This window comes from Cyclopterus lumpus, chromosome 10 (assembly GCF_009769545.1).
Source record: "Cyclopterus lumpus isolate fCycLum1 chromosome 10, fCycLum1.pri, whole genome shotgun sequence".
In the NCBI taxonomy this organism is placed as follows: Eukaryota; Metazoa; Chordata; class Actinopteri; order Perciformes; family Cyclopteridae; genus Cyclopterus; species Cyclopterus lumpus.
This window is the reverse complement of record NC_046975.1, coordinates 18,941,400-18,952,896: the sequence shown is the minus strand read 5'-3', so window position 1 is coordinate 18,952,896 and position 11,497 is coordinate 18,941,400. Positions and strand designations below refer to the sequence as shown.

Genomic DNA, 11,497 nt, shown 5'->3' with positions numbered 1-11,497 from the left:
ATTTGAGTGTAGTAAGTGTTCGGGCCATCTGTTCTGGTTTCATGGCCCCTTACGGAGTTCCCCGATCACATCTAATTCACTCTTTATGTTGTTGGAGGAAAAGAGGCATAATTGATTATGAAGTTTGGGGACAAAAGTGGTTGCCTTTCACTATTGCGACTGTTTATGTTTTTTGAACAACATTTTCAAACTAAATGTGCTGAAGTTCAGTTAGATCCCTGTTGCCTGGCAGCAAGCTGAAAGTCTCTCCTCCTGTTTTCCATGTTTTGAATTTAGTGTCATATCTTTCACTGTTGTTGACGGCATCTTTTTTTGTGTCACACTTCATAATTCAATGTGAATTAAAATATGGTTAATTTAGCAAAGGATCTTTAATAAAACAATATTTACAAGTGGGCATGACAGTGTGATGAACATATATTCCTAAATAATATCAAATGCAAGCTTATTGAAATTTAGAGAACCCACATATTGTAGGATATTATCAGTAAATGGCCAGGAGAAAAAAACAGGTTACTAATACAGTTTAGGCCCCCAGTGTGTGTTGTTTTCATTAAATTAAGTACTAAATGAAAACGATATGCCAGGGGTTGGGAAATTGCAGAGAAATTGGAAAAATGCAACGGAGAAACGGTAAATAAATAATAAAATATCAAGATAACTAATACCAACACACTCATTCAGTATATTGCTTACATTCATTCATTGTATAAAAAAAACTTTTGTTCATTGATAATAAATGCTTGTTTTTCTTTTTTCTGTTGGAATTCATTAACCCAGACAGATTACTTATTTATTTTATTGTCATAGTGCAACACAAGGATGAGCAGTGAAATGCAGTTTGTGGTCTCATTTGCACAGATCACAAAAACACAAGCAGAGCTATATTATATGTGGAGGATGAGTTTAGGTGTTTTTAGAAGACCGAGAAAAGAAGCTGCTCTGATGTCTGGCGTAACAGCAGCTGATACTTCGGTATCTTTTTAGCAGAGGGAACACTCCCCAATATCAATAATGCTCGGTAGATGGGGTAACAATGATGTTCTGGTTGGGTTTGATCACCCGCTGTAAAGCCCTCCTGTCCTTTGCACATCCCATACCAGTGGGTAACGTCTCCAGTCCAAATGCTTTCTTTCCATCCTCTCTAAATGTTAATAAGAATTGGGCATATGGGAATGTTGCCGCTTTCAGTTGAAGAATTGCAGCCTGTTTGAGCCTTTTTTTCACCAGTATTTGAGACGTGAGTCTGTCAGGTTCTTTGTGTAGCTGAGTCCCAGAACTATTCATATGATGAAGCTAAATCAACTATTTGAGTTTCAGTAATGAACTTTAAAAAAAAACTATATTTTGCTCGAGGCGAGAAGCGCTTTAATACCTCCGAGTTTGAATAGATTGATGTTGGCCTGTTTCTATCACGTGTCTTACAGTCTTTGAGTCTACAGGAGCTGCAGCAGTTGAGGTCACGCTGGGGTCACTGTGCTGCGTGACAGCCAATCATCGCCTTTCGCGCCAATCCCGACTAACGGGGCGGAAGTTTGTCGCGTCACGTGACACTCAATCGCCCACAACTTTCGCGCCACCACGAGAGCCCGCCCCGCCGCGCGGAAAGGAGCGACGCGATTGGTCGTCAGACTCGCGCCACTTCTTGCACGGCGAGCTGCTGCTGCTGAATGAACACTGGTCTCCCGTCACGGCGAAGCGTTTAAAACCGTGAATCTAAACGGTATTTCGGTCCGCCGGTGGCTCTTGTTTCTTTTTTAGGTTTCAGTAGTCAAGTTATCTCACCTGAGGGGGCGACGTCTGCAGCCATGGCTCGTAAGGATTACGCGGCGGAGAAAGGTAATGGACGGACGTAACTTACTCACAACAGCGTGGCAGCAACAGGTTGGCCTAAACTACTACATGTTAGCTACGTGATGTCTCTAAAGTGCCCGTTGGAAACGCACGTATCTGGTTTACGTCATGTGGCGTAGTGGGTATAAAGTCGGCTCATCTAAATCTTATTCGTTACATTTGTGCACACAGTCATCAGTCGCTCATCAGATAACTTCGCCTCCTTGTTTTCGATCTGAACTAGTTCACTTTTTTTTATTTTTTTAAAGTGATGCATATTAGTTTGCATGGCTACTGTTTCGTTTGCCATCTTGTTGGTAACTAGTTTTACATTCTCTAAGCTTGTGTGACCAACGTTACGTGGGGACCCGGATGGGTACGTTTTAAACAAAGGAGCAGGCGCGAGCACGTGTCCGTCAATAACGTAGCAACGTAAATTAATGAAGAATCTGAGTCGCGCTGTATTTTTCTTTTAGACAGTTGACACCACACGCTGCTCTTTTTTTTTCTTCTATGTGCAACTTTACGAGTTCAGATCACGAAACACAACTTCGCAATAACGGCAAAATAACTAGAGAATAATCGTGAAAGTCACACGTCGAAATTGGGCGCTTTAAAAGTAACTCGTTAACTTGAACCGACATCAAGGACGAACCATTGACTAACGGACGTTATTGTTCTGTAAAACCCGCGTTTCCCCTCGATGAAACTCAACAATACAAGTAACGCTATCAAACTGAATAGCATTAATAACGTAAATGGATGCAATATGCTCCCTTAACTCATCCAGATCCACAATACTCGTGTTAAACACTTGTTTTTATCCTTTTTATGAAGCGTCCAGAATTCAAGATCGTCTTCTGCTGTAGCTCTGCGCCGACCAGCGTGACGTCACCACGATGGACAATCGGCTGGTTACCGTTCTGTCAATAACACAAACGGTCATTTTTTGACAGTTTTGATTAAAACGCTAGCTGGCGAGTCTGCCGCTGTGCCTTGCTAAAGGGCACTTCGAAAGGCTGGTTTTGAAGCGTATTGGACACACACTTTATATCGACGTTGCACAAACAAACAGTTTCTTTTTGACGGTTACAATAACGAGTGCTTCACACCCGTTAACTGATTGGTGAGAAGTTTTACTTTTGGAGAGTTTCAAACGTTTGAAACCTGAAGTGTTAAAGGTCTGGTCGGCGACTCTTAAAAGCTCAGTGATTTTTATGTTAAGAACTATGGCTCATATTTATGGGAGCGGTCCATGTATGTTCGACCCAAGTCAGCTCGGCTAAGCTAACGTTAGAAGATGGCTGGCCATGGTTTGAAAACAACAGCCAGGACTATTTTGAGGGGAGGTGGGGTCGCGGATGGATACTAGAGTGACGAGTCACAAAAGCCATGTGCTGCTTTGTTTACAATAACATCCTCGAACAGGGAAATATTAAACCGGAGCTACAGATTTTCGGCGTCAAAGTAAGTGGTGTATTTTAATCGTCGTGCTAGTTTCGTTTCTCGTTCCGGGGAATTAAATATTGTTAGTAGTAGTGGCTCTTGCGAGAAGTGAGAGGGATATTTTCTCAAAGAAGAAGAAGAAGGGGGGAAAAAATGGACACTGAACTGAGCGCGACTGTTATATTTACATTCTCAACCCGGAGCTCCGGCGTAACATCGGTTATTGTAACTCTAAAACTATGACGCTCGGTACACTGAGGGGGAATTTGATTCACATCTTCCCGGGTGGCTGTTTGTGCTCCTCTGTTGGCGATAGTGACTCATCGAGATTACAGGGTGCCATGTTACTCAACAAAGGGGTCGTTGCAGGACAACAAATTAGCTCCCAGTTTCTAGGCCCATTGATCATGTTGTTAATCCAGTTTTTAAATCCACAAAGCAGCTTTGATGTCTAAACCAACAAAAAGGTAAAATCGATAAGCAGTTATTTCCTTTTTGTAAATGTATAATATAGTGAACAAACTCCACCTAGTGTCTGCTGGATGTGGCCTCCCTTTTTCTATTGTGAAATAATGCTGACGTGTTTTGTTGTTGTTTTACAGACAAATGCAAAAGGTTCCTGCAAGAGTTTTACTCGGAGGATGACAATGGGAAGAAGGTGTTCAAATATGGAGCTCAACTTGTAAGTAAACAGTGACTGTGTAGCGGTGTCTGTGTAGCTTTCAATAGTGGCTGTTTTTGTTATTGACGTTATCACACTAACCAGAATTAATTAAGTGGAGAAGTAAGTGTTGAGTGATTCATGTCAGACCGGTCATTTAGAAATTAATCAACCGTTTGTCTTTTCCACCTTTAAAAAAAAAAAATAATAATAATTTCAGCCATTCTTTGTCTCTTAATCTTTCCTTTTTTTTTTGCTAAACCAAGTGGTTTTATAACTACAGTTTGAAACGCCAAGTGGCTCCATACATGTTTTTAGAATAATTTATTTTTGGTATAGTAATAACTGGGGGCGCCCATTCAGCTTCAGGGTTAAGAAGCTACCGTTGGGGTCGACCACACATGAACCTTATTGTCTTCGGCTCAAAGGTCTGGTCAAGGACCTTTTGAACTTCACTCAATTGTGTTGCATTATCTTTTCAATCTAGCTATTTAATAAATGCACAATGTGCAATTAATAACAACTTGAATATTGCTCAGTCATACAACTGTTGTGTTTTTTCGGATTTGTTAACTTTTACATTAAGTTAGTATAGAATATATCACCTCCAATGTCATTAAAATAATTAAAACAAATGTGGAGGCCGTTGCACTGTTTCGCCAGATTATAGACATCTATCACAGCTACCTCTGTTTGTTAAAGTTTTAGAGGTGTCGTTGTTGTTGAGCTGTATTTGTGCAGAAGTGATCGTCTAAGTGCCATGTCTGATTATTAATTATTTTGTGCCTACAGGTGGCGCTGGCTCACAGAGAGCAGGTGCCCATCTTTGTGGAACTGGACGATGTGGCTGAGGAAGACCCAGAGCTCGTTGAGAGCATCTGTGAGAATGCCAAGCGCTACACCGGCCTGTTGGCCGACGCCATCCACGAGCTGCTGCCAGAGTACAAAGAAAGAGATGTACGTGTACATGCACCTTGATCCTGAATGGACTTTAAAGTCGGAGCATTTTGATTAAACCAGCTGTCGTCAAAGGACGGTACAACAATCAAGTCACAGCATCTGACAATCTCTTTTAATTGTTTTTTAAATGGTTCACGGTGCCAATGTATTGTGAATGGAATTGCTTTTGTTACATTCAGATGGTGGCAAAGGATTCTTTGGACGTGTACATTGAGCACAGGCTGATGATGGAACAAAGGGGTCGTGACCCAGCAGACACCCGAGACACTCGTAACCAATACCCACCTGAACTCATGAGGAGATTGTAAGTTGGATTTTTATTAAAGTATATCAATTATTAAAGCAGTACGTGGACTTGAACTCTTTTTTTTTTTTTTTCCTCCACAGTGAGCTGTACTTTAAACCTCCCACCACCGCTAAGCCCAAAGTGGTGCGAGATGTACGAGCGGACAGCATCGGGAATCTGGTGACGGTCCGAGGCATAGTGACCCGTGCCACAGAGGTCAAGCCAATGATGGCCGTCGCTACGTACACGTGTGACCAGTGTGGTGCCGAGACCTATCAACCCGTAAGATTATATTTTTGTTCTGTGATCGTTATATTTTATGGCATTACATGTATTTTTATCAGGTGTCCCTCACAAAGTATTTTTGTCCTTCAGATCCAGTCTCCCACCTTCATGCCCCTCGTCATGTGTCCCAGCCAAGAGTGTGTCACCAACAAATCTGGAGGTCGACTCTACCTGCAGACCAGAGGCTCCAAATTTGTCAAGTTCCAGGAGCTGCGTATCCAGGAACATGTAAGTAAGCTATAACAGTATCACACTCTGTAAAGTGCTTAATCACTGTTGTATTTTTGATTTGGGATTTTAGGATGTTTCAACTTTCTCACTTGTTTCTGTTGTTGTCCAACAGAGTGACCAGGTGCCCGTTGGAAACATTCCGAGGAGCATGTCGATTTATGCCCGTGGCGAAAACACACGTCTTGCTCAGCCCGGAGACCATGTGGCCATCACCGGGGTCTTCCTCCCTCTTCTGCGCACAGGCTTCCAACAGGCCACTCAGGTATGTGGCTACATTCATGTTTTGTCTGATTTTAAGCAATCTCTTTGCTCTAAATCTCAAGAAATTCTTATCTATGACAAGAGCTTTTTGTAAGTGTTGGGATGCAAGTATCTGAAATTAATCCAATCCTGGTTTGTTTTTGGAAATTTCAGGGTCTTCTGTCGGAAACTTACCTGGAGGCTCATAACATCACACTCATGAACAAGACGGAGGACGATGAGCTTGGCAATAATGATCTGACTGATGAGGAGCTGCGTGACATTACAGGTTGGTGCAAGATGGACTTCAATAAAATCACTGTAGTAACCAGAATTGATGCCAAAACCTGACTGTGCTTATCATTGTCTTGCCCTTTGAGTAACTGAAGTGATTGTATGTTCTGTTGCAGAGGAAGGATTTTACGAGAAGCTGGCTGGTTCAATAGCACCGGAGATCTACGGACATGACGATGTAAAGAAGGCTCTGCTCCTGTTGCTGGTTGGAGGGGTGCAACAGGCACCGAAAGGCATGAAAATCAGAGGTGAGCACTAACTCAAGCACCTTTTTTTTTTTTAAAACAGTCCCGTTTGCAACTCATAACCCAACAAAACGAGGTCATTCAGTTGATTGTGTTCGCTGGAATAAACCTCTTTGTTCAGCTGAGGGGGTCACATTACTAGATGTGTGCATATCACCGATGTGTAATGTTGTGGAACATTCTCTGAAACAAAGCGTTTGCCTTTTTTATGTAATTCTGCAATAACACTCATCTGCCTTAAGGCAGCATCAACATCTGCCTGATGGGAGACCCGGGAGTCGCCAAGTCCCAGCTGCTGTCCTACATTGACCGCCTGGCTCCTCGAAGTGAGTGCCGTCCCATTTGCTGGAGTACATGTTGTGTATCTGGGTTAATATTTTATCCAGTGAGGCATTTTTTCTCCATTATGGCTTTACATGGTAAAATATTAACTTTTGATGTGGACAGGTTTTTGCCTAATTTGTGTTGGTTTTAATCATTCTGCTCTCAATTTGACAACATGACACCAGTGTCTGACCACCCTTGGTTTGCAATTTAAAAATAAAATGAATTCCACTGCCACTTCACCCAGGTTTTGCTCACTTTCTCTTGTACCTTCTCTCGTCTTCAGGCCAGTACACAACAGGCCGCGGCTCATCCGGTGTTGGTCTGACTGCAGCCGTGATGCGTGACCCCGTGACTGGAGAAATGACCCTGGAAGGTGGCGCCTTGGTTCTGGCTGACCAGGGCGTCTGTTGCATTGATGAGTTTGACAAGATGGCCGACGCTGACCGCACAGCCATCCACGAGGTGATGGAACAGCAGACCATCTCCATCGCTAAGGTAAAGAAGGCGGCACTGGTGTGGTGGGCTTAATTGGGTGAGACATTAATATTGAACGCACGTGTCGCATCTCGACTAATATTCTTCGCTCCTTTTTTCCAGGCGGGCATCATGACCTCCCTCAATGCCCGTTGCTCCATTCTAGCAGCAGCCAACCCCGCCTATGGCCGCTACAATCCCCGGAAGAGCATTGAGCAGAACATTCAGCTGCCGGCTGCTTTGCTCTCCCGTTTCGACCTGCTCTGGCTGATGCAGGACAAGCCGGACGCCGACGCTGACCTGCGTCTGGCTCAGCACATCACCTACGTCCACCGGCACTGCCGCCAGCCCCCCACTCACTTCACCCCAATCGACATGAAGCTGATGAGGTGATGATGATCTGCATCATATATCAGAATGTTTAAGCCACTCTGCCATTTCTTTTTGGTGATACTACCAACTGTGTGCAATAATTCTTTTTAACATAAATATGATGTGTAAATCCCTCCCAGACGTTACATCGCTGTGTGTCAGAAGCGGCAGCCTGTGGTGCCCGAGTCGCTAGGCGATTACATCACTGCTGCTTACGTAGAGATGAGGAAAGAGTCCCGAGTCAGCAAAGACACCACCTTCACCTCTGCACGTACCCTCCTGTCCATCCTCCGTCTGTCCACTGCACTGGTGAGAAATGAACCTTGGTGAACTGTGGGTGGCAGGAAACTTTCACAGATCACTGTAAACTTCAGCAGATGTAATATTTGTCATACAAATGGAAAACTTAACTAGGATTTTATCTTAATAGAGATCGAACACCTTACTGGCCCCATTTAAATTTGAAATGTGCCCAATTAACATGATGGGGTTAAGATTTTATTGACGTTACTGGAGTAGAAGTGTGATCATAACGTGTGTCTTGATTAATGGTCCATTGTGCGATAAAGTGCTTACAGTGCAGGTAGTGATGATAACCTGGCCTACTGCAGTGTGAGCACTTCTTTCCCACGCTGGACAAAAAAATCTCCAGTCTGCCAAACTGTCTGTCATCATTCCTCATCATGACTCGGCAATAGAAAATCAGATAAATGTACATGTTTAATTGTGGCTGTTTACATTCCTTATGATGCAAATGTTCTAATTTTACTGCAGAAATGTACTACTTTTTGTTTAGTTTGTCATTTTTGTTACCGATGGGCTACAACTGAATTTTGTTTATTCCAGTTTTGGGTAATGCCAATAATGATCCTTGAACAATATAATTTGTTCTTGGCTTTCTGAAAAGGCATCTAAAAGTCTTGTTTCCTGAATTGAGTCTTTTATGATCTGGTGTCGGCCCCCGGGTGTCAAAAGTGCTGTTTGTGCAGGTAGCAGTCATCCACCTACTGCAAAACCAGCACTTCAGGCAGACGGGTTGGCAATGTGCTGCACACAGATGTCCACAAGGGGGCGAACTGCAACCAGCCCTGTGTGAGAGGAACTGAGTGTCAGTACTGAAGAGAATCAAGGATGTATTTACTTGCACCACATCTGCACATCGACTGAGCCCTGCGTTTGTTCCGATGCTACAGATGTTGCATGTGCATAACCATGCGAGCTGAAGTTTGTCTGATCCTGACCAGCTTTGCAGGGTGGGCAGTATGCGTTACGAGCAGCTGTGCAAACCCATGCAAAACTGACCATGGCCAGAACCGTCATCACTATGTAGATGAAGTTTTTATGGAGAAGAAAAGTTTTGTGTTTAATTTTAAGCATTTTGTTTGACTTTTATTTTTATTTCAACCTGTGGAGAGACTAGCTGGTGTTGAGAGGCGGAGACTTGGGCAATTGCCGGCCATCCCAGAGGGCATTGCACTTGTCTCGGTCTGACAGTGCCGGCACAGCGCAGCCTTCGTAATCAGACAGATGTGCTGCCCAACTAAAATGTCTACTGCGATACACATTTTCTTGATCTTATTTCCATCTCGATCACAACGCCATTAATTTTGTTCCCTCTGCAGGCTCGCCTTCGCATGATGGAGACTGTGGAGAAGGAAGATGTCAACGAGGCAATGAGACTGATGGAGATGTCAAAGGATTCGTTACAAGCCGACAAGTCCAGCACCACGAGGTTAGTGTTAACACCGCCTGATTGATCCTATTCGTTTAGCTCCATGTAACATGAGTGGCCGGATGTCGTCCGACCCAGGATCCCCTTTTTATGAGTTTCTCATATCCCGTAACGAGAGCTGCATATCCTGGAGGAAGCTGTAAAACATCTCTGGGTTTTTATGGAGCTCTCTTCCCATAGAAGCCTGTTCTCAAGATTAGTGATGTGTTTGCATGCCTTACCATATACCGTATATCTTTTCTTTTTTTTAAAATGGCATCAGTTTAATAAACAAGGATACTTTTAACATCTGACTCAAATAAAAACTTATAATTCTTATTTGCTTTTACGCTGAAAGATTTATGTTTCATTCATGTCTTCATTTTGAGAATGAAACTGGAAGCCAGCAGTTTCCCTGATTTCAATAAGCTAACTGTTCAAAGATCAAAATCACCACTCAAAAGTGACCTAATTAATATTATTATTTTTGTCAAAGTTAAATTGTATCATTATTCTTTAAAATCAAACCTCACTTTCTACACGCTCCATTATACACTTAATTTGACCTCAAACGCAACATCAAAACAATAGAAGGCAAGCGATTCTCTCAAATGACAAATCTTCTCCCTTCGATCCGCACAGGGCTCAGCGTCCGGCCGACGTCATCTTCTCTCTGGTGCGCGAGCTCTCCACGGAGGGCGTGGCAGGCCGCGGTGGAGCCGGTGGAGTGGTTCGCATGGCCGAGGCGGAGCAGCGCTGCGTCACTCGTGGCTTCACCCCCGCCCAGTTCCAGGAGGCGCTGGAAGAGTACGAGGAGCTGAACGTCTGGCAGGTCAACCAGGCCCGCAGCCGCATCACCTTCGTCTGAAAGCTGCAACACGCACGCAGCGCTTCAGTCACCTCAGGGCAAATCTTTGCAACACCAGTCGAGCAGAACCTGGACATTTTCTAAGCTCGACTAATTTGCAAGAATCCCTGCTGGTGAAGACCCAAAGCTTTTAAAAATGTTATTCCTGTTCACCAGTAAATCTCTTGTAAATATGTGTCAGAATTTGGAATGGTGTAGTATCTGCAGTTGGAGCATTTCTGTACATTATCACGCAAGATGGCCTTGTATTGTGATGGATTGTTGTAATAAATTGATGGTTCAATACTATGCTTTTTATGTGGTTCATGTGGACTCTGGGGTGCACATAAAATGAAGATTCATGTGCACACCAATCAACGAGTGGTGCTGCCATCTTGACATAATCGCTGCTTTCAGTACATCCTTCAACGTGCCTCGTAAAACATGCGTAAATGCAGGGCTGAAACTAACCATTATTTCTTTTGTATCTATAAACATGTGAAATGTCCCAAGTTCCTAAAAGCCCAAGGCTATGTCTTCAAATATTAATAGTTGTAGTTTAGAGCTGCATTATGCAAACTCTTCTTTATTCATTTGGAAGTTTTAATTCCCCTATTAATCATTTGGGCTAATGTGTCTACAAATACTTGTACATGTTCCTTTAGTACAAAAATGTTTGGCTTCAAAGGGTCAAATTTATTAATCAGTCGAAAACCCAAAGATGTTCAGTTTACTGTTAAAAGACAAAAGAAAAGCTTAATTTTCACTAAGAGGCTGGAATCTGGTACATTACATTTAGCATTTACAATCATGTTACATTCATACACCGTAGACACAGCTACAGGGAACAATTCAGGGTTAAGTGTCTTGCTCAAGGACACATCGGCTAGGGCGGGGATTGAACTGCCAACCCCCCCCAATTGAAAGACAGACCTAACTACTGACCCAAGTTTCCCAATTTGTACCAATTGTTTGTGCTTAGATATCACTAATCCATAAATATCAGATTAATTTTCTACCATCAGTGTGTGTGTATATAGTATGTGTGTGAGACCTGTATGAGGTGGAGTATGTTAGCATTACTGGATCCTTTATGAATTGTTCATGTAGTTTAAAGTCAATGCATGAACATGCAAAGACAACAAAAAAACATGCCTCTTAGCTGCTCAGTGTTGATAACCAGCAGTCAGTCACAGAGCTGTTAAAAAAATGCAGGTGTTCTCTGGGAAAAAATAACAGCCTTCCGTGCCGACAGCGATTCACAAATCTTCCAACAACTCATAAA

At 43.0% G+C, this 11,497-nt stretch overlaps 1 protein-coding gene across 2 annotated transcripts; it reads left to right on the top strand.

Annotated features, from left to right (window-relative positions):
* The first annotated feature begins 1,645 nt into the window (after positions 1 to 1,645).
* On the top strand, positions 1,646 to 10,521 carry mcm7 (minichromosome maintenance complex component 7). 2 transcript variants are annotated; one of them, XM_034543920.1, is made up of 15 exons: positions 1,646 to 1,839; positions 3,882 to 3,961; positions 4,733 to 4,897; positions 5,080 to 5,204; positions 5,288 to 5,468; positions 5,562 to 5,699; positions 5,815 to 5,964; positions 6,117 to 6,231; positions 6,353 to 6,484; positions 6,724 to 6,807; positions 7,092 to 7,303; positions 7,406 to 7,671; positions 7,795 to 7,963; positions 9,277 to 9,386; positions 10,008 to 10,521. In XM_034543920.1, the coding sequence occupies exons 1-15, from the start codon at positions 1,809 to 1,811 to the stop codon at positions 10,231 to 10,233; spliced, it is 2,184 nt and encodes a 727-aa protein (XP_034399811.1). In that variant the 5' UTR covers positions 1,646 to 1,808; the 3' UTR covers positions 10,234 to 10,521. The 2 variants fall into 2 exon arrangements, with proteins under 2 accessions (XP_034399811.1, XP_034399812.1); XM_034543921.1 differs by lacking the exon at positions 1,646 to 1,839 and adding an exon at positions 3,214 to 3,300 and having other exon boundaries at positions 10,008 to 10,520.
* The last annotated feature ends 976 nt before the right edge of the window (positions 10,522 to 11,497 follow it).

Coding starts and splice junctions, on each gene's coding strand:
- mcm7 (XM_034543920.1), top strand. CDS start 1,809: ATGGCTCGTAAGGATTACGCGGCGGAGAAAG. Junction 1,840..3,881: donor GGATTACGCGGCGGAGAAAG/GTAATGGACGGA, acceptor GTTGTTTTACAG/ACAAATGCAAAAGGTTCCTG. Junction 6,485..6,723: donor GAAAGGCATGAAAATCAGAG/GTGAGCACTAAC, acceptor ATCTGCCTTAAG/GCAGCATCAACATCTGCCTG.